The sequence below is a fragment of the Pteronotus mesoamericanus genome, unplaced genomic scaffold (genome assembly GCF_021234165.1).
Source record: "Pteronotus mesoamericanus isolate MK-2021 breed Mesoamerican mustached bat unplaced genomic scaffold, CSHL_Meso_final scaffold_21, whole genome shotgun sequence".
In the NCBI taxonomy this organism is placed as follows: Eukaryota; Metazoa; Chordata; class Mammalia; order Chiroptera; family Mormoopidae; genus Pteronotus; species Pteronotus mesoamericanus.
Window position 1 is genome coordinate 11,644,786 of NW_026555310.1, and position 19,526 is coordinate 11,664,311.

Below are 19,526 nucleotides of genomic sequence, written 5' to 3' on the forward strand. Positions count from 1 at the left end.
CGCGCACACACACACAAGGCACTGTTGTCCTGGCATTCCCCATCTTATCCGTCTCCCCAGATTCTTTTCCTAATACATATTTCATCTGACATGGTTCAGTTTCACTCATTAACCTATCTTTCCATTAGATGATAACATCTTGTGTCAGGAATTTGTATCTGCTTTGTATAGGGCCATGTTTCCAAAGGTAATGTATCCATAAACAACAACAACAACAACAACAACAAAACTTCTTTGTGCACCAGGAACATATTAAGTAGTGAGACACTGATCACTGAGTACTCCTTCAATCAACATTTCTTTTTAAGTGAATGAACTACATGGAATTTAATTAAAGCAAATGGTTTTCCACATGCCACCATAAAATGACTTTTAAAACTCTATGGGACAGGATGAAAGCAGTCATAGTCTGTGAAGTAATGAACCTAGGTCTTCTAGAAATGTAGTTCAATGTAGCTCAAAAGTTCAATTCAGACTCTGAAATGAGGACAGACTGACGTTTTTGTGGCTACAGAGAAATACAAACATTTTATTTTTAGGATCTTTTAAAGAAAGATATGTTAAAACCTGCCTTAGTAAGCAGCTTCCATAACAGATAAATATTTAGGAAATTCTTCTTTGAACAGAATATAAATATATTCCCTCTGCCTGTCTACCTCTTCCTTAGAGGCTAGAGATGGAAAACTCATTATATATAACTTTAATATATATAACATATTTACCATACAACACCTTGCACTTAGATTCAATATAGATTTAATTGTCACTGGATATTTAGTTTTTTAAATGTATCATTTCCAAAAACTTAATTAATCTCTGAAAATTTGCACAACCCATGTCAACAATTCTTCACATATTTTATTTTAAGGGCCATGCTCGATAAAGGAAAAAATATTATACATCTGTCTTACTAATAAAAGTGTTCATATAAGATTTTCCACCAATAATATATCCTAGGATTTCCTTTCCTTTTTTTAAATATCCAGTTCCAGCTTAAGGTCATGACATAGTACTTCCTGCTTCATGAAGAAGAAATGTAGTAACAAAATAATATCCACATAGATGTAATTACTTATTCTGTGAAAGCTTTGACAATGTGTCTCTGAGTTCTCCCACTCTACGGAGTGTCACTGATCCATCGCCCTGGACTCTACCCTCAGAAACCATCACTGTGTTTGAGCCAAGGCCACACTTTCCACAGGCGGCTCTCGGTCAGTGGCTGAACTGGGAGGCATTTTAAGCCAGGCCTGTTCATAGAAGATACAAGATGCCTTGGATGGGCATTTTTTAGCTACCAGACTCTCCAGTGGCCTTAACGTGGTCTCTTAGATCTGCACCACAGTCCAAGTCATTTCCACCCAGCTTTCCTTCCTTCCCTCTCTCCTTCTTCCGGAGGTAGATCTATGCCTTGGTCACATGGCTGTCCCATCATCCATGCTGTCTTCTCTGTTTTCTCTCCTATTAATCGACATCAATAACTCCCTTTCATGGTTAATCCTATATTGTTAATCTGCTTTTTTGTAGTTCCATGTTAACACAGTACCAACATTAACATGCCTCATTTTTTTTCCTCACTAAGCTCTAGTGTAAGTCCTTAACCAATTTTTTACCCCAGTTTCATTGAATTATTTTGCAATTAAAGCAATAGATATTACAGTTAAGTCACAATGGAAACAACAGCAACAATTATTCTTTCTAGAATCCACACTAATTTCTTAGTTTTCTCACATACATTTGCTCTCAATTGATCTTTATCATCTTTAAAAGGTATACTTCCTTGTATCACTGATTTCACCTATACTTTTAGAAAGTTCTTCTATGGCATTACAATGAATTTTTAGTAAGAATATGTAGGAGGCTTGTTTTTTTTGTAATAATGGTCCTTAATTTTAATTCAATGTAGATTAAACTCCCAGAATCTTATTCTTATTTTCATATACTATGATACAGATAATATGAATCAGACAAACTAGGGACTATCTAGTTTTTAATAAATTACTCACTTGCTGTTGCCAAAATTACTACAGGGTGATCTCTGTTTTATTTAGTAATCATTAAAGCATACTAACTCTGGAGTAGAAAGGAATCTTCAAGATCCTTTCCCATAATGGCTCAGATAAAGTTTACATTATAGCTGAGAGCAGTCTGAGATATGAATGAACAACAACAAAGAAATTTTGTTGGAGAATGTATATGATTTTAGCCCAAAATAAAATTATACAACTGAGAACTTAATCACAACTTATCAAGGTTTATGTTTCTTGTTTACTGATTGCAAATATTGCGCAAACTGTCATACAAACCACTAACCAGGAACAGAAATAACTTTGTAATGTGGAACCACTATTTTATAACTATATTAATCAGAATGAAATTATAGTTTTGCTTAAAGGCAGTTATTCAGTTACTCTTTGAATATTATTTTTCCACAGAAATATTTTATTTCTCTAAAAATAATTTATTAGTTTAACTCTTCTTGATACATACTACTTTATAACATTCAATTTTATATTTACATGAAATATTATATCAATTATAAAGTAGTACTGAAATAACCTAGATATTAATGGATTAAAGTAGTGAACAGAATTGGACTGATAGATTCTTTCCTCAAAAGGTCATTCAATTTAACCCAAAGATGTTAACACTATCATGACGGGACTAAAATAGTAAAATTTGAGGAAGTAGATTTTCTTTCCTTTTTTTGAACATGGTATTTAAGAAAAACAAGTCCATGAAACGTAGTTCAGACAAATCCTTGGTTGGAGAGGCCAATGATATTGGTCCTCCTTAGAAATGAAGCCATTTTTTTTTTTAATTAAGGGCTGAGAACTAACGGGTGGCGGGGGGAGGTGAGGGGCGGCCAATGGTCAGTGCTGTACCATAGGCTGTTTTTGGAGTGAGTATCTAAAACTGGGATTACACTTTCATTAGCCTCTGTATTGTTTATTGTCAGACTATTAATATTTCATCAACACATTGAACAATTTGGCTCTTCCTTTAACATTGCTTCTCTAGTATCATTTTCTTAAATTCATAATAACTCTTAGATACATTAACTGTGAGTTAATGTGTTCAGGGAAGCATCTACTTTTCCTGCGCAGCCCCTGCCTCCCACCGCACCTCTGCCCCGTACACAGCCATTCTTGTGATCCTCCTAATAGGGGAACTGTGTTAGCATGTGTTCATTCATGTTAATATGACACGGGTTGAAGTTTTTCAATTTGGAGATTATCCATATATTTTCAGAAGGTCACTTTAACCTTTCCAGGCTTTAGATACATCAAAATAGAGATGATAATGCTCATCTTACCCACTTTATTGAATTATTGTGAAGTAGATCTATCTTACACACTTGTCCACAATACTCTTCCAAAGGGCAAAACCTTTTTTCCTTCCTTATTTAAGCCTTTATTCAGATTTCCATAGCTCACAGGAAAGCCCAAGCCCCTTATTATTGAAAACATTGTTATTGATGATCTGGCTTACTGTCTGTCATCTCATAAAATTCCTTTCCATTTTCCTCTAAAGACAAATTGATTTTAGTTTCTGCATTCTGGACACATCTATACACTCTGCCTTACAGTCTGTGCACATGCTATTCTCTCTCCCTGCCTGGAATACTACTTGCTTTCCCAACTCTGCATTTCATTCCTCCTATATTCCATCCTGATTGTCTCCTCTCTAAATTTTAGTGTCAATATAACCATAGCTTCTTCTAGGAAACTTACGGAAAGCATTTAGTGTGGCTTTTATATAAATAACCTATGCCAGTCACGTGATTTTTGTTTAGTTCTGAAGCCACCAAAACATTGGTAGATGGACTACTTGTGAGGAAGACAAGAAGTTCTTGTTCACTTAAGAAGATAGGATGAGGTGATTTGTACTTGAACATCATATTTTTATTTTCTTACTGGAATATTTAACAGATTAATTGTATTAAATTAAATCAATTATGAATGGATATAGATGCCCTTATTAGGGGTAAACTAACTTAAAGAAATCTTATTTTATTTATTATTGTTTATTACTTTTGTGGCTTTGGGCAATTTACCAAGACTCTGAATTTCAGTTTTCTGAATTCATTATAAATTATATAAACCTAAAAAAAATAAGATTTTGATTATAATAGGTACTGACAGTGTTGGGTAAGTATTTCTGCTCTTCTTAGAACTAGGGTATCTTCTGAGGAGAAAAGCTGGAACAAAGGACATTTATGTTATTGATATGAAAACAAGTTGTCTGTAAAATAAACTCCCAAATAGTGAATTCCAAATGGATATCTAGATTTTGAACTGACCTGCTGCCATTGACAAGCCACTCTGTCCCTTTACTCCAGGAAAATTTTGGTTTCGGTGCAGCTTTGGGTTTGCATTCGATTATAACCCTTCCACCTTTTGCAGCCAGGATCTTTTTCTTCATAGGATTCATTTCAAAAGTTGGAGCCAAAGCTAAAAGAAAATAAATGATTATTTTTCTCTTTTGCTAAAGAGAAAAAATTCTTCTCTATGCCTTTATTCCTCTGTGATTACTGAGCAACAGAAAAGATTAATTTCACCAAATATTATCAGCTATGGCCAAATGACAGGTTATATCTAATACTAATATCTTTTTCTTTTATTTAATAACTTTAAGGAGGCATGTTTAACTCATAAAATCTACTAATTTTGAATGTATAATTCTTGGTGATACTGGGTTACCATAAGATTTAGTTATATTCAACATACTGTATACATATTTACTTTGAGGGTAACATCTAATTTACTTGATTTGACTAAATTGCATAAGACAAGTGAAAGACTGGAGGAAATGGAGCACTATCATGAATGTTAATATACGGTCACAATCAATACTATCGACCACACTGTAAATGAACCATCTTTAGTTTATAAGTGAGAGAAGTGATATCTATTAAAATTATATAATTTGTCAAAAATATCACCGGCAGCAAGTATCAGATAGGATTCTCATTCAAATATAGTTCCTTGTGATTTGCAAACATGCTTTTTTCATTAAGCAATATGACTCTTTCTTCATTAAACAAACATTTACTGAACACCCACTGTGTGCTGATAATATGAGATACCAAAATAACCAGAGAGAGCTCTGCCTTCTGGAAAGTAATGGATCCAATTAAGGAGGGCATGATTCACCTCTAGTTAATCATTACCTCAATGTACAGAGAGTAATTACGGAAGCAGGATAAAGAATCATAACAGGTTACTCCACTGTGGGCAAGCTCTAACTTTCCTTAGGGTCCCTACATCTAGCTCACTTCTCAATCTCCCTGTCTATTAGCAGAATCAAGGGTGATTCCATCCATTGATTTCTACACATTCCAAAAATCTGTAAGTGTCCTTTCTGAAGCGTATTTTAGGTGTAAGTATATCTTGATCCAGGTCTTGACTTTTCGTCCTCTAGTGCTGTGATTCTCAAATTTTGTCTGTGCATCAAGATCATCGGAAGACTGATAAAATACAGACCCAGTAGGGCTAGGGTGGGCCTGAGATTCAGCACTTCTACCATTGAATCAATTCTCAAATAGATTTGGCATGGTTATTTAAATAACTACATGCTCACTTAATATTTGAATTTCTAGGGATAGATTCTAGAGTATTTTCCTATTTGTTTATTTATTTATTTTTATTTATTGATTTTAAGAGAGAGAGATGGATTTGTTGTGTTATGCATTCATTGGTTGCTTCTTGTATGTGTCCAGACTGGAGATCAAACCCACAACCTTGACGTATTGATATGATGCTTTATTCAACTGAGTTAACTGGCCAGGGCCCATGTATTTTAATAGCGGGAAGAAATAAGGGAATGTTTTTCATCCAACTAAGAACAAGACATGCATTTTTTGTGTGTGCTTTTCATTCTTTACTGGGCCTATTAAAAATAGTATCTGATATAGAGTAAGTACTCAATAAATATTTGGTAGATGAATAAATGGATTAACTGCACAACTAAAGAAGGGAGAGGGGTTTCTAAAGTAATAAACAAATATAGACTGAGCCTAATATAAAGATGCCCAGGAATATTGACCCAAGCCTAAAAATTCTCAGCTTGCTTAATTGCTACATTAGTACTCATTAAATGATTGGAAGATTTAAGCCTTGAATATAAAGAGATTTTCAGCTTGAGCTAGTAAATATTCATATTTTTCTAAAGCATTATGATAAACAAGAAATTTTAAGAAGTATAAAGTTTATATTTTGAAAAAATTCAAATTTACCTCATATTTTCTCTAAGTCAAAATGGTTTTATTGTACTCCATTGCAAAGTAATGTGGTATGAAGCCAAAGCCTTAACTTTTGCTTGATATCCAAATAAACTAGATTAAATATATTACCAAAAAATTTTGACTTTATGAGGAAAAATGGAATATGATCCTCAGCACTATAAAGAATGGCAGGAAAATTTAAAATTAAGAGGATATCCATTTTTTTAAACCTTATTTTCCTTAATACTTTCTTGCAGTTACCTAATTTCCATTTGTATTCTTTCAGTGTCACCAAATCTGTAGTGATAGCAATGTTTTAAAACATTTCCCTTTGGTGTAGCAAGCATAAAGTATCAGGGTAAAAAAAAGAGAATGAATATAGAACAGAGGTAAAGGAATTATTTTTGGACAGAAGACATAAGTATCTTCCTCTGGATGAAGAGCTAAAAGGGCAAGTGTAATAAAGATTTATATAGTTTTGAATGAGGGATGGGAAGTTGAAATAATCTATTTCAAAGGGTTTCAATTTTCATGGAGAAGTAAAAGGCAATATGAAAAGTAGAAGTCAGCATGGGATAAGGATCTTGAAAAATGTCCTGAAGGTTTTACACAGCAGCTGTAGGGCATGAGACCCAGGGACTGATACAGGTAGCAAGTTCAAAGCCTCCCCTTCTGAGGCTGGGTCACATGCAATGTGAAAGCATCCATCCTCACTATGTGATTCAGGCAACTGTTTAGCTGCCCGGATGTAGGAGGGAATACGATTTGTAAAATTAGCACATATAAAGTTTTCTTTACCACTTAAAAATTTTTTTATAACTGTTATACTCTGTTACCTCAATTTTTGTTATTTTTCCTTAATGAAAGTAAGAAAGAACCCAATAATATTCTAGTCCAAACTACATTTTAAAAGTTTTTAACTTTAACAACTCCAGAATATAATGTGAAATCAAACATGATCTATATGTCCCCTATGATCATTTTTTAATGTGTTGCTTTCTTGCTGAATGTTAACAGAAACCAGAAATGATACTGACCTAAGATTTTCAACTCTGCGTTTGCATAAATAGCTCCATATGTGTTTTCAGCTATGCACTGGTACATGCCAGCATTTTCAAAAGTCACGTCGTAGAGTCTCAATTCTCCTTTATGATACTGAAAAGAACACAAAGGAAAACACACTTCCTCGATAAACTTCAACAGAAACGCTTTCATTTAGGTATGGGCTTGGTTGTCTTTTCACTTAAATACATTATTCTTCCCCCACTGTTAACCAAGTCTAAGTTGAGTGAAGGGGGATGTTCATGGCATGGGGAAGTAAAACCCACTCACCATGCCCAGTGGCTCCTGTTCTAGTCCTGCTACAGAGCTGAGAGTCCACCGTTTTCCCTGTTGGCCCAGCTGGGCGATTACAGTGGGAGGGTAGAGAAGGACCCCACTGCTGCTACTTGTCCCCAGGGCTAAAGATAGGTGACCTTCACTCTTACCTCTGTGTCTGTGGGGTCAGGAAAACAGTGGCAAGAAAAAGAGGACAATATCAGGTAGTAGAGGTGGATGAGTGAGAAGAGGGGTAAAAATGAAATAAAGGAAAAAATAAGGAGAGAGAGAAAGAGAAGGCAGACATAAGATGGCAGAAAGTTGTTTAAGCTGAAAGAAGATAATTTATGTTCAATTTCTTGTTCACTTTTTTAAGGAAACTTTCTTATCTCAGGACTCAGGTCCCCTTACTATATAGACTCTCCTGCTATATTTATCCCAGGACCACCCAGAAATGTTCCCTGCACATGGACTCAAGAACATACATGAAGCACTTGAACATACATACCGCATATCCATTTTTCAGCCATCGGATAGTAGGGATGGGCTTCCCTGTGGCCACACAAGGCCAATAGAGATCACTGCCTATATCCACCTCTGTGTCATTGATATGTTCTACCCATTCAGGAAATGCTAAAAAGTAAAGAACATTGCAAATATCAAATGTAATTCTCAATATTCATCATAATCTTGAGTATGAATACTACACTTAATTGACCTTTATTATATCATCTATTGTGTGTGCTGTAAAATCAATGTGAAAGCCATTGAAAGTGAATTTTTATAGGTCAGCAGGTAAATTTTATCCTATATTATTAAAGCATGAGTTAACTATAATTCAATTTATAATTATTTTTCTATTTGTGAGTCATATTATGTTAGACAGCTAATACTGGAATAGCAGAAAAATATTTTATATTCATAACATAAATCTTTTAAAATGACAAAGTTTTAAAGAATTATGTCTTAATTGATTATATCATTATCTCTTCCATTTTTTCGGATAAAGATCCATTTTTTTCCCACTCCTTCAGGTGTATACTATTTGTCTTTTGATGTAACTTTGGCTAGTATCCACTGTAACATGACTTGGGCACTTAAATGCACTTTAGATGTTAGTAACTGCATGCAGTCGCTATAAATGGTGAAATCTATACTTGAGAGAAATTGATCACAGTCTCGTCAGCAGATCTGATCTATTGAGAGCTTTAAAAAGTGCTAGAAATTTCCAAAAAGAAAATAATATTTCTAGAGAGCAAACAAAAAGAACAATCTGATAATCTTTTAAAGTACTTAAATAATCTAAACAGATGTAGGTAAAGAAATTAATGTAAAATAAAGATGTAAAATAAGATAGGAATCATAAGTAGAGAACAGTATTTAATTTTCTTTGAAAATAACTTTAATTATATTCATTTTATGACCAAGTTAATAAATATATCTTGTATAAAGTATTTAATGTGTATAAGTAACAAAGGACATAAAACATTTTTATGATCTCACTGAACTCCATCATCATTATGTATGTGTGTATATAGTTTTATACATATGTACTTTTATAGTACATATAATTTAGTATATTTTTCACTTATCATTCATTTTGCCTATAAATATGAAGGTAGTTTTTAAAATGAATATTGATAATATGTTATATTAATTGATAGATATTTTATTTTATATACAATCTTGGCAATACATAAACAGGAATATCAGCACTGTTCCTGCCTTGGCCTCACACAGGTGATGTAGAGATGTCACATTAAAAATAAAATAAGAATTAATCTTGATATATCCTATATATGATTTAATTATGTAACTTTCTGCTTGTCTGATTAGACCAAAAGATAAGACTTACCATGCCTCATTAGTAAAGGAGAAACAGCAGTTCTCTTATATTACCTCTTGTAAATACCCGCCCTATTGCCCTGGTTCTTCTAAGGGATTACATGTTAGACAGTTAAGAACTCTACTCTGCTGAGAACCTGGAGGGTAGATTTCTTAATGTGCTGAATTAAAACCAGTCTATAAGCTCTGGAAACCAGACAGTGGTAGCTATATTTTTTAAAAATATAAGAATTTTAAGCAGAATTTTTCTCTCTTCAGGAGGCCACCCATGTACACTTGGTATGTATCAAGTGAAATTTGTTGGAGCATTAGATATACAAGTCTGAAGGGCAGGGAAAGTGTCTGGGTCAGAGTTTTGTGACTGTAATAAAAAAAGAGATTCAAAGACTAACCCCTGATTGCTCCAATGTTAGAAGGTCCTGGAGTCAGGAGGAGGATGAGAGCGGTGTATGAGGACATTAACAAAGTGTGGATTCCACATGGAAAGCACAGAAAGTGAATCATGGAAGAGGGAGGAGTTGACTGTGGTAACTGTTATTGTTGGATCAGGAAAGATAAACTGAGAACTGAGCAACAGCTTTAGCAAATGGATGTCATCAGTGATCATAAGAATGAAGGCTTTAGCGGAGAAGTGGAGATGAGGATCAAGTCAGAGTACATTTAACAGAGAAAAAAATAGAGACACCATTTTTAGAGATTATAGACAAATCTGTCAAAATTTTTATTATTGTTTTTAGGGGAAACAAGGAGAAGAAAATGGAGCAGTAAGTGAAGATTTTAAAAAGGAAGAAACAGAGGCACTCTACACTGATAGGAATGATCTAATAAGGAGAAAAATTGCATATGCTGTACAGAGGGGGTCCTTCGGGGACAATAACATTAAGTAAATTAAAGGGTAGAATCTAGTACACAAATAGAGGTGTTGGTCTCAGGTAACAACTGAATTTGTAGTAATAAGGGATATGGGCAGAGATGCAGGTATTAGGTAGATGTGGGGTGGGAGAATATGAAGGTTGTAATTACATTACCTCCATTTGCTCTGCAAAATAGGAAGCCAAGTTATCAACTGAGAGCAAGGATGGAGAAGGAGGTGTTACAGGTTTGAAGGAAATCACGAAAGCATGAAATGTTCACCTAAGAGTGGGAGAGTAAGTGGACTTGGGGAAAGGTAGTATAATTGCCAGGTAACAGTACGGGTTCACTAAAAGTCAATGATGAATTATTTAAAATGAATTAATCAGCATAGTAATGTTTATCTCAAGTCCTACTCAAGTTCCTGTGTTCAGGCACTGAGAGGCAAAGAGCTAGATTTTTCCAGAGTTAGCCTTTGCAAAGGTAGTAAGACAAGTAGAGAAATGAGTGAGCCGAAAGTGTTTATAAGAGAATGATGTTTTATATGTGTACACACACACACACACACACACACACACACACACACGTATATATAATCTCAACGTTTTTAAATTAATTATTATATACTAGTTTTTCAAGTATGGAAATGGCTATATAGAATATTAATGAAATTTATAAAACATTAAGACAACATATCTACCTTGAACATATATCCTTGCCTGGTGTCTATCCTTTCCTCTGATGTTCTCAGCCTCACATTCATACGTGCCTTCATCTTCCAGCTGAATGTTGAAGATCTTGAGCACTGCCCCGGAGGAGCTGATCTCGGCGGTGCTCGGCATCGGCTCCAGGACCTTCCTCCACCGGATATCAGGAACAGGACTTAAAACAGGAGATGGAAGAGCTAAGGGTCCACAATGCTTAGGGAGCCATCTTTTGTTTATGTTTATAGCTAAACATTTACATCATTGATTTCCAAAAGCAGCACAAAAATTAATGCATTTTTATATACCTGAATGAAACATGTTACTTACTTGCCAAGAGCAAAACACTCTAAAGTCACATTTTGGCCCATCAATGCATATATGTCCTTGAACTGAACTACAATATCAGCAGGATATGGTTTTGTTGTTCCTAATATTAAGAAAAGCAAAAAACATCAATGAATAAGCAGATTTTTTAAACACTGAATTTTTTTAATAGGATTAGAATTGATTCAATATAGATGGCTTTTCTCTGTATAGGTCTTGAAAAATATCATGCCACAATGTATGGATTTACTTGTTTAAGCATATTATGTATAAAGTGGTTTTGTATAAATTTTATCAAGAATTTTCAATCATATTGCCTCATTTTGACAGCTGTGTAAATAAATCTGATTAACTCACTAAAAAAAAATTGATGAAGTCTTGAAGGAGTACCAAACATATCTATAAAACATTGTGCCAGCTGCTGTATGGGACTTAGGAAGAAAAAGAAAGAGGAACGAAAATGAAGGAGAAGAGAAAAAGGAAGAAAGGAAAGAAGAGAGAAAAAAGGAGAAAAAAGTGTCCATTGAGAATAAGACAAAGGGGAAATAATTTGAAAATAGGGAAGGATAGAATGAAAAAAGAAAAGTGCCTATTTATACTTAACTGTGCTCATCAATATAGTTACTTTATTTAATTTATGTACCATAATAATCCTAAAAGATGTATAATTCTCTTACGGGGAAGAAATAGGCTCAGAAAGGCTAAATACATTTTTTAATATCACATGAGAGTGTGTACTTTCTACTATATAATGTTAAGGAGACAAAGATATACACAATGACCTGAAATGTAAGCCAAAATGAAAATAAGTGATCTAAAAAAGTAACAGCCACGGAAGATTATTGGAACTACAGCAAGTAACTATGAAAATTTCAGGTAAGAAAGGCATTTGAACTGCACTAGTCCAGGTTGAGGAAATAGCATATTACAACGAATTTTCAGGCATGTGTAAGAATTTTTTTTAAAGTCCAGCAATTTATATGATGTTGAAGTATACGTATTTGAAGATGAGCTTGAACCTACCAACTCAAAGGCTTGTAACTGTGTTACTAAGTTTTTTAAAACTAATTTCCTCATAGGTAACTACCAGTGGCTTTTGGTATGAGAGGTAATGTGAATCTTACCTTTGGTTTAGATAGCAGACCTTGTTGGCAGTTTTAAAGGATGGTGCATGGAGAAGAAAAATACAGAGTGAAGTCAGAGGTCTAAGGGAGATTGTTTCATAAATTCAGAAAAAAACAGATGAAGGTCTGAACTGGGACAGTCACAGTGAGAACAGAAAGGGTAGAACAGATCCAAGTTATGTTTTAGAGGCAGAATCAAGAGGACTGCCTATTGGATCAATGTTTTCTCAAGGTGGAGACTGAACTGCCCCATCATCAGAATCACATGGGATGCTGGTTGATACTGCGGATTCCTGGGTAACAGCCCAGGCCTGTTGGACCAGCATCTCTGGATTCCACATTTTCCTCAGACTTCCCAAGTGGTTCTGTACTAATTGAGAACCACTGAATTCACTGTCCTCAAGATGAGAGGAGGAAAGGAGTCGATTAAAAATGCTCCCCTGAGGTAGTGGAAATATAGTGAGATTGCTAAATGAGATAAAAACACCACAGAGGTTTAGAGGAAAGACAGGTGTGTTTGGAAGACTTTTTTTTCCCCCTAAACGTCTGAGAACCTACTGTGTGAAAATGCTGGGAGGTAAGGAATAAAAGACTCTAAACACAGGGGAACTTTTGGAAATGTAAATTGAGAGCCAACTGCATGGGGCGACTGTTGAAAGTTGTAAATAAGTAAGAATGTCTAGAAAAAAGATTAAATGAAAGACAAGAAAGAGGAAGATCTGGTGAAGGGTACTGCATGCATAGAATTTGTCAGGGAGGCAAGTGGGAGATGAAGAAAGAAAGGAGTCAGGGAAATTAGGCAAAGAAGGGAGAGTTCAAGAGAGACTGAAGCGACCAACTGTCATAGTTCATATAGAATCAGACTGAAAATCAAGCTTCCTTTGGATTTAGCAAATAAAAAGTTGTTTAGATTACTCAAGATTGTTTGCAATGAATACAAAAGACTCTGTGGAAGGAAAAGAATGGAGGAGAGTTTAAAGATGCAGGAAATAAATTAAATGACATAGCAAAACCCCTAAAGTCAAATGGGATATGAATCAGGACAATTGGAGGAATTAGCTTAGACAGGAGGAGAAATACTTCTCCCACCAAGTTAAAAAGTAAGAAATAAATAGAAACTAAATTTCTGGGGAAGAGTAAGAAAGAAAATTAAAGAAGTTTGTATTTCATGGCTTTTTTTAACTCTGTGAAGTAGTGTGTGGGAGTATCTACTATGGGAGGAAAAAAAGGAGTTCTATAGAAAGCAACTTCATAGAGGGATCATATCATAAATTCCTAACTGGGCAGGTCATGTGGATAGTCAAGCTTCAGACCTAAAACTTCTTTAGTGAGAGGTTTTTAAGCCAGCACTATCCATCCTTCTAGTGCATTTAAGTTAACACCCCTTTGAGATGTCAAAAGTAATAGCCCTTAACCACCCTTAAGAATGCAAATAATCTCTTTATCCTGCAATCCAGCCTGCCTTGCTTCCTCCCACCTTCCTCTAATTTTATGTTCCCTCCTTAATCTCAAATGCATAAAAGAAACTTCAAAACTGTTATTTTCTAGAGCATTTTGTAACAGGGCACAGCCAGGACCTCCGCAAAGGGTATTTATAATGGGGTCCAGAGATTGGGGTGCCCAAGAAAAATACATTCTCTCTGCCCCAGGGCAGGCTGCCATGAGGATGGGAGCCTTGAGCAGGGCCATTGAGAGTCAGTTTGCATGTCAAAAACAGGATAGCTTCATTCCTCCTATGCCAAGAGGGTTATTTTGCATATCACCAAGGCTAATCAGAAAGGTTTCAAAGACTTAATACAGAATGTAACTGGGAGAGAAAGAGGAGAGACAGGGTCCTACAGGAGAGATGGAGGGACACCGACTCTGGGGAAGACCACGTGGGAAGAAAGAGGGGAGAAAGGACTCTTGCTAGTGGGCCATGAGAAGGTGCCACATGGTTAAGGATTAAGAGCTGGAGATCGCGCGGTGATGCAGTGGATGGTGCTGAGACCCAGGAGAGGCCTGACTAGCCGAGCCCTGACTTCTGTTCTTTTTCTTCTGAAGCACGGTACCCCTGACTGGCCTGACTGGCCTAACTGGGCAAAGGGGGGCAGGCAGGATGGTGTGTGTGCTGGTGGTTGTTTTGAAGGGATTTTGATGTTTAAAACAACCATCAAATGAAGGTTTGTTTTATACAGGTTTGATTAATGGCTGAATGTATTTTGAATAAATAGTTCCTTTCCTTTTCACCAAACTCTGCCATTCAGAGTCATAATTCCAAAGGCGGTGGGCAAAGGACCCACAACCGAGGGGTCCTGGGGAAGGAGGGTGTCACTGTTTTGGTAATAGCATCTGCCCCCCCTCCCCCGCTGCCACCTCAGGTCCTTTTGTTCCGTAACAATTTGAGATCTTGCCCCCAGCGTATATAGTCAGTTTGGCTCAAATAAATTGTTACAGAAATTTTCTACAGGTTTGGACATTTCTTATATCAACACTACTAAGATTGAATACCAACAGCATGACCATTGTCTTGAGGAGAGTAATAAAAATGGAATCTCAGTGGTATGATGACAATTTCCCCATTATCATACCCTGCTTAAGGGTAGAGGCAGAAAACAAACCTAAATTTGTCAACAAAGAAATTAGTAAATCTTCAGAAGCTTAAACTCAGTGATTTGAATGTAGCAGAATGACTGAGACAAAAACAACGTGAAGTAAGCAAATATATCGCAATCTGATTTTCTTAAGAGGTGGTATATTTAAAAAAAGAAAGTAGTTTAATTGTAGCCTGGGAAAAAGACAGTCAAGTACGTCAATGGTTATAGTGTTTGGTGTCACAGTATAATACATATTTCCTTATATCAGAAAGGCAATCCCTATATTGATTTGTTTCATGTAAATAGTTCCCTAAGAATATCAGATTAATCCACCTGCTTTTCTGTAATAATATAGTTTTTAATCTAATTATTTGTTCTCTTTCATGAACTTAAGAAGTGGGAATGGCCATGAAAATAAGCAGATGCCAATGATTCCCCTCATAATTAATCAATTAATTCCCCTTGCAACTCATTAATTTGGTCCAGAACTCGTGACTAATGGCAAAACTGAGGAGTACTGAATGATGAAGCATTTTATTTTGTGGGGTGGCATCATGACTGGATTCAAGTTCTAGCAAGTGCAACGAGTTCCGAGCAAGTGCTGAAACATTTTTTTCTCATCAAAATGCAGAGTACAGTGTCAGACAAGTTCTGAAGCCAAGGAGTACCAAGGTGTACGTCTGTCCTGGTATTTGGCTAATGAATCAGTCCTTTGTATTCCCTGAACTAGACGCAACCAGTCCAGGCTTTGCCATCTAAGGGTACTTTTGTGTACAAATCACCTCTATTGAAAAAGCAAGGAAGAATCCATACAGTCAAAGTGTACATCCTCTACCTGCCTTGACTGAGCAGACAATTCATCTCCCCACAGGACATTCCTTTATTACTGCAGGGATTCCATAAGCAGATAACCTTGCAGAAACAATATAACAGACAAAATACTTACGTTCAGGTAGTGGAATGAGTGGGATAAATTTGCTGAATACACTCTTCGTAATAGAAGGACTGGATACAAAGCAGGAATAATTGCCTTTGTCTGACGCTTCAACATTGGCAATGTAGAGATTGCCATTCGTCTGAGACACAAATCTCCGTTTATCCATTGTGATAAATACAGGGAATTCATTTAGAAGCCAGCGGTAGCTAAGATCATCTACGAAAAAGAAAAAACAAAACATTGTCTACTAAATACTAAGCTCTTCTCCAAAAGCAAAGACTTTGTTTTCTAGTAATAAGCTAGCCCATCATCTAAGCTAGGCTGTCATAGAACATATGTTGGAAGGAGGCCAAGACAAACAATGTCAATTTTCTAAAAGCTACTATAGTTTGAGTGAATATAAGCATGGTGCTAAGCAATTATATTTCTCTCATTTTATGGATGACTAATATTCTTTTTTCCACTGATGAATTAATGCAACTCAGAGACATTAAATGTCTTGCTTAGAAATTGCATGACTGTTAAATAGAACTGGGATTTTAGAATCCAGGTCTGATCATTCAAAGCCCATGACCCATTTTCCTTACTGCATTTTAAAAATAAAATCAATATCACTAACCATACTGTGGCTTTATATTTTTTTTGTTTTCTTATTTTAAATTATATATTTAGACATGAGGTTATTTAACCTCTTCTGACCATATTAAAAGTAAAAAACCACACAAACAGAAAAATGCATGCTACCAGCTTTCTTAAATATTAGGAAGTCTAACACATGGTAACTCAACCACAGAAAATTCGTTTGGCTGAACATACTGTCTCATGTGGCCAAAAGTTGAATTTCCTCATTAATTTGCTGTTTTTCACAGTTTTCTATTCCATCGCCCCTTCCTGCTTTGAGGAATCACCCCCCAGGAGTCACGCACAGTTGTAATGCACAAGAGGGAACTGTGGGCATCACGCACTTCTCAGTCCAAAATGCTGGTTTCTTAAAACACCATGACCTCACAAAGACAACTGCCACGAGGACGACTGTGAGAGGGGTCGCTTATGTCAAGTTCGATAGCTCTTTAGATGTGAAATGGTAGAAGGTCAAGATCTTTAAAACATAAAATAATTATGACATACTACCCTTTTGCGTTGAGTTCAGGTGGCAGGTAAAGCTGTCAAAGGAAAGATAGCTGACTATGAAATACTACAAAGATTCCTTGGAAGTAATAATCCAAGGTAGTCCATTTACCTTAGCTTTGTAATTTGCTCCAGCAATTTACAATATCAGTGAAGTAAATGAAGGTGATTATATTATTCTTGTTTTAATCTTAACTTTTTAATGATAGAAGCAGTGTATTTGTATTATCAAAATAAAGAGAAAATACAGATAACAGTAAAAGAGAAAGCATATTAATTACACTATCATAATTCTCTAACTTAGAGTACTTGTTAGCATATATCTTTTTAGATATTTATATCTGGGAATAGTTCTATTACTTTAATAGTTATACTTACTCTGATTTAGGGACAGAAGAATCGAGATAGAAACTTACGGGACAGCTTAAGTTTCTAAAATTGGATTCTTGGAATTGGGCAAGAAATAATGCCATATAATCTTTGCTCTAAAATGGCATATATAGTAAATTGTAAAACACAGTGTTAATATGAGGGTTAACCCAAAAACCCAGAATTATCTTCTGGAGGGCAGGCTTCTTATAGTACAGATTTCCCCCACTAGGTGAGTATTCTAAAACCCATCTGTATCAGTGTACCAGCTGGTGTTGTTGTGAGAAGCTATGTTCAGCTTCAGTGAATTTTTTTGAAGATTCTTTCAACACATTTGCCCATTTCATGATGGGTGATTTATGAGCGCACCTACCCACCCTGCACTGAGTGTTCAGCAGTTTTTGACCAAGGCATGACTCCAGGGTCTCACCCTCCCTGTTCATCCAGTCTCACCCTGTGTGACTTTTCCTATTCCCCAAGATGAAAAAAGTCCTCAAAGAGAAATGGTTTGCCAATGTGAAACAAAAAATGGCAGAAACACTAAATGATATCAAAATTGATGAGTTCAAAAACTGACTTGAGTGGTGGAGAAAAAGTCTCCATGCATCAAATGCATTGAGTACTGCATCAAATGGAGAGTACTTTGAAGGTGACTGAAGTTTAAACATGTAAGAATAAATACATATTTTTAATAAATAAATTCCATTTTTTGAGGGGGTCCTCCCTTACATGTCTGATTTTTGAAATAATTTTTTCTTTTATTCTCACTTAAAAACAAAACTCATTATTTTTGTTACAATTAAATCCCCCCAAAATCAAGAAAGTCATAAGTATAGATTTTTTTACAGAAATTATTTTTTTTCAGAAACAATGTTTTCAAGATACCACATTCAAAATGCATTTGGAACAGTTTGGGTACTCCATAGTTATGTGAATATGGAGACCTGCATTTTAATTCTAGACTAAAACTTTTGTCAGGCTATCTAATCCTTCTATTATTTAGTTTCTCTAAAATATAAGACTTTTTTTGTGTGTGTTTCATTTCTAAGAGATGTGTGAAAAGAAATGAAATGTTTAAATTTTTAAACTTTTACGAGACAAAAGGTAGGTCAGGAAATTATTGTGATGATATCAGTATCAATGTGTCTTGGACAAATTAGCAATTGGTCTGGCTAATTTAATGCCTAATGGATTCTCCTCTTTACTTATTTAATACATACTAAGGACCTTCTATGTGCTGCTAAATAAAACAGATGTGGTCTTTCCCCTTGTGGGACTTGTAACATCAATACATGTAAATGTATCTAATAAAATTTAGCCTGCTCATAAGCCATTCCCCTGGACAAAATAATAATTGCACTATATTAGAAGGTATCATTTCTCATTAAAACAAAGGTAGACATTGCTGTTGCCATTTTCAAACAGGGCCATTGAGGTTTAGCCAGGTTAGTTGACTTGCCCAAATCCACACAACTATAGGGAAGCAGACAGAAGTGACTCGCTAACCTCCCTGTCCAGGCCACCACTACCAAAACTGTTCCAGGTTTGCTGTGACAGCTGCCTGGCCTCTCCAACTTAAGAATAAGGCTTATTTTTGGCAACCAAGAGCTAGGCTGACTGAGTTCTCACAGGGACTCGATGGATTATATTTTTATCTGTCTTCCCCTGACCCATGCAGATGTTAAAATTAATCATCTCTGAAAAAGCCAACACCTGTTTTATTCATAGCACTGTTGAATGGCTTAAATAATAAATTACCATAAAATTTATTTGCTCAGGAAGAGTAAGTGCCAACACTGGTTTCAGAAATGTTGCTTTTACTGACCAATGTCTGAAATTTCTTTCCTATATTCCATATCGCAGGAGAAATTTGTTTGGGGACACTACAGGACATTTAGCTAGATTCATTGCATTATTTTGCAATACTTTGCTTATCTAACCTTGCTAAATAATCTGTAGTCCTTCTTGAAATACATCTGAAGTACTTTAGTGTTCCATGGGAGAACAGTTTACAAACTTCCTAGAAGAAGAAGTTTATGCTTTCTTTTTTAATTAAACTCAATAGAATAGAATTTACCTATGCCAATAAAATCACTGTAACTTCTAATTAGTGCTTTGATACCC

General features: G+C 35.5%; 1 protein-coding gene and 1 long non-coding RNA gene across 6 annotated transcripts in view; one reads left to right on the top strand and one right to left on the bottom strand.

The window, feature by feature from the left end:
- Positions 1-11,289, top strand: part of LOC129084921 (uncharacterized) — a 67,790-nt gene extending 56,501 nt beyond the window's left edge. The window contains exon 5 of the long non-coding RNA XR_008530633.1: positions 11,020-11,289. This is a non-coding gene — a long non-coding RNA (uncharacterized LOC129084921). The remainder of the gene's footprint in view (positions 1-11,019) is intronic.
- Positions 1-19,526, bottom strand: part of CNTN1 (contactin 1) — a 309,314-nt gene that overhangs the window by 100,226 nt on the left and 189,562 nt on the right. For all 5 annotated transcript variants that reach the window (XM_054591232.1, XM_054591233.1, XM_054591235.1 and 2 more), the window contains 6 exons: positions 15,915-16,121; positions 11,272-11,371; positions 10,938-11,119; positions 8,049-8,173; positions 7,261-7,378; positions 4,301-4,451 (listed from right to left, as the gene is read on the bottom strand). In XM_054591232.1, coding sequence (XP_054447207.1) covers positions 4,301-4,451; positions 7,261-7,378; positions 8,049-8,173; positions 10,938-11,119; positions 11,272-11,371; positions 15,915-16,121 — 883 coding nt within the window. The remainder of the gene's footprint in view (positions 1-4,300; positions 4,452-7,260; positions 7,379-8,048; positions 8,174-10,937; positions 11,120-11,271; positions 11,372-15,914; positions 16,122-19,526) is intronic.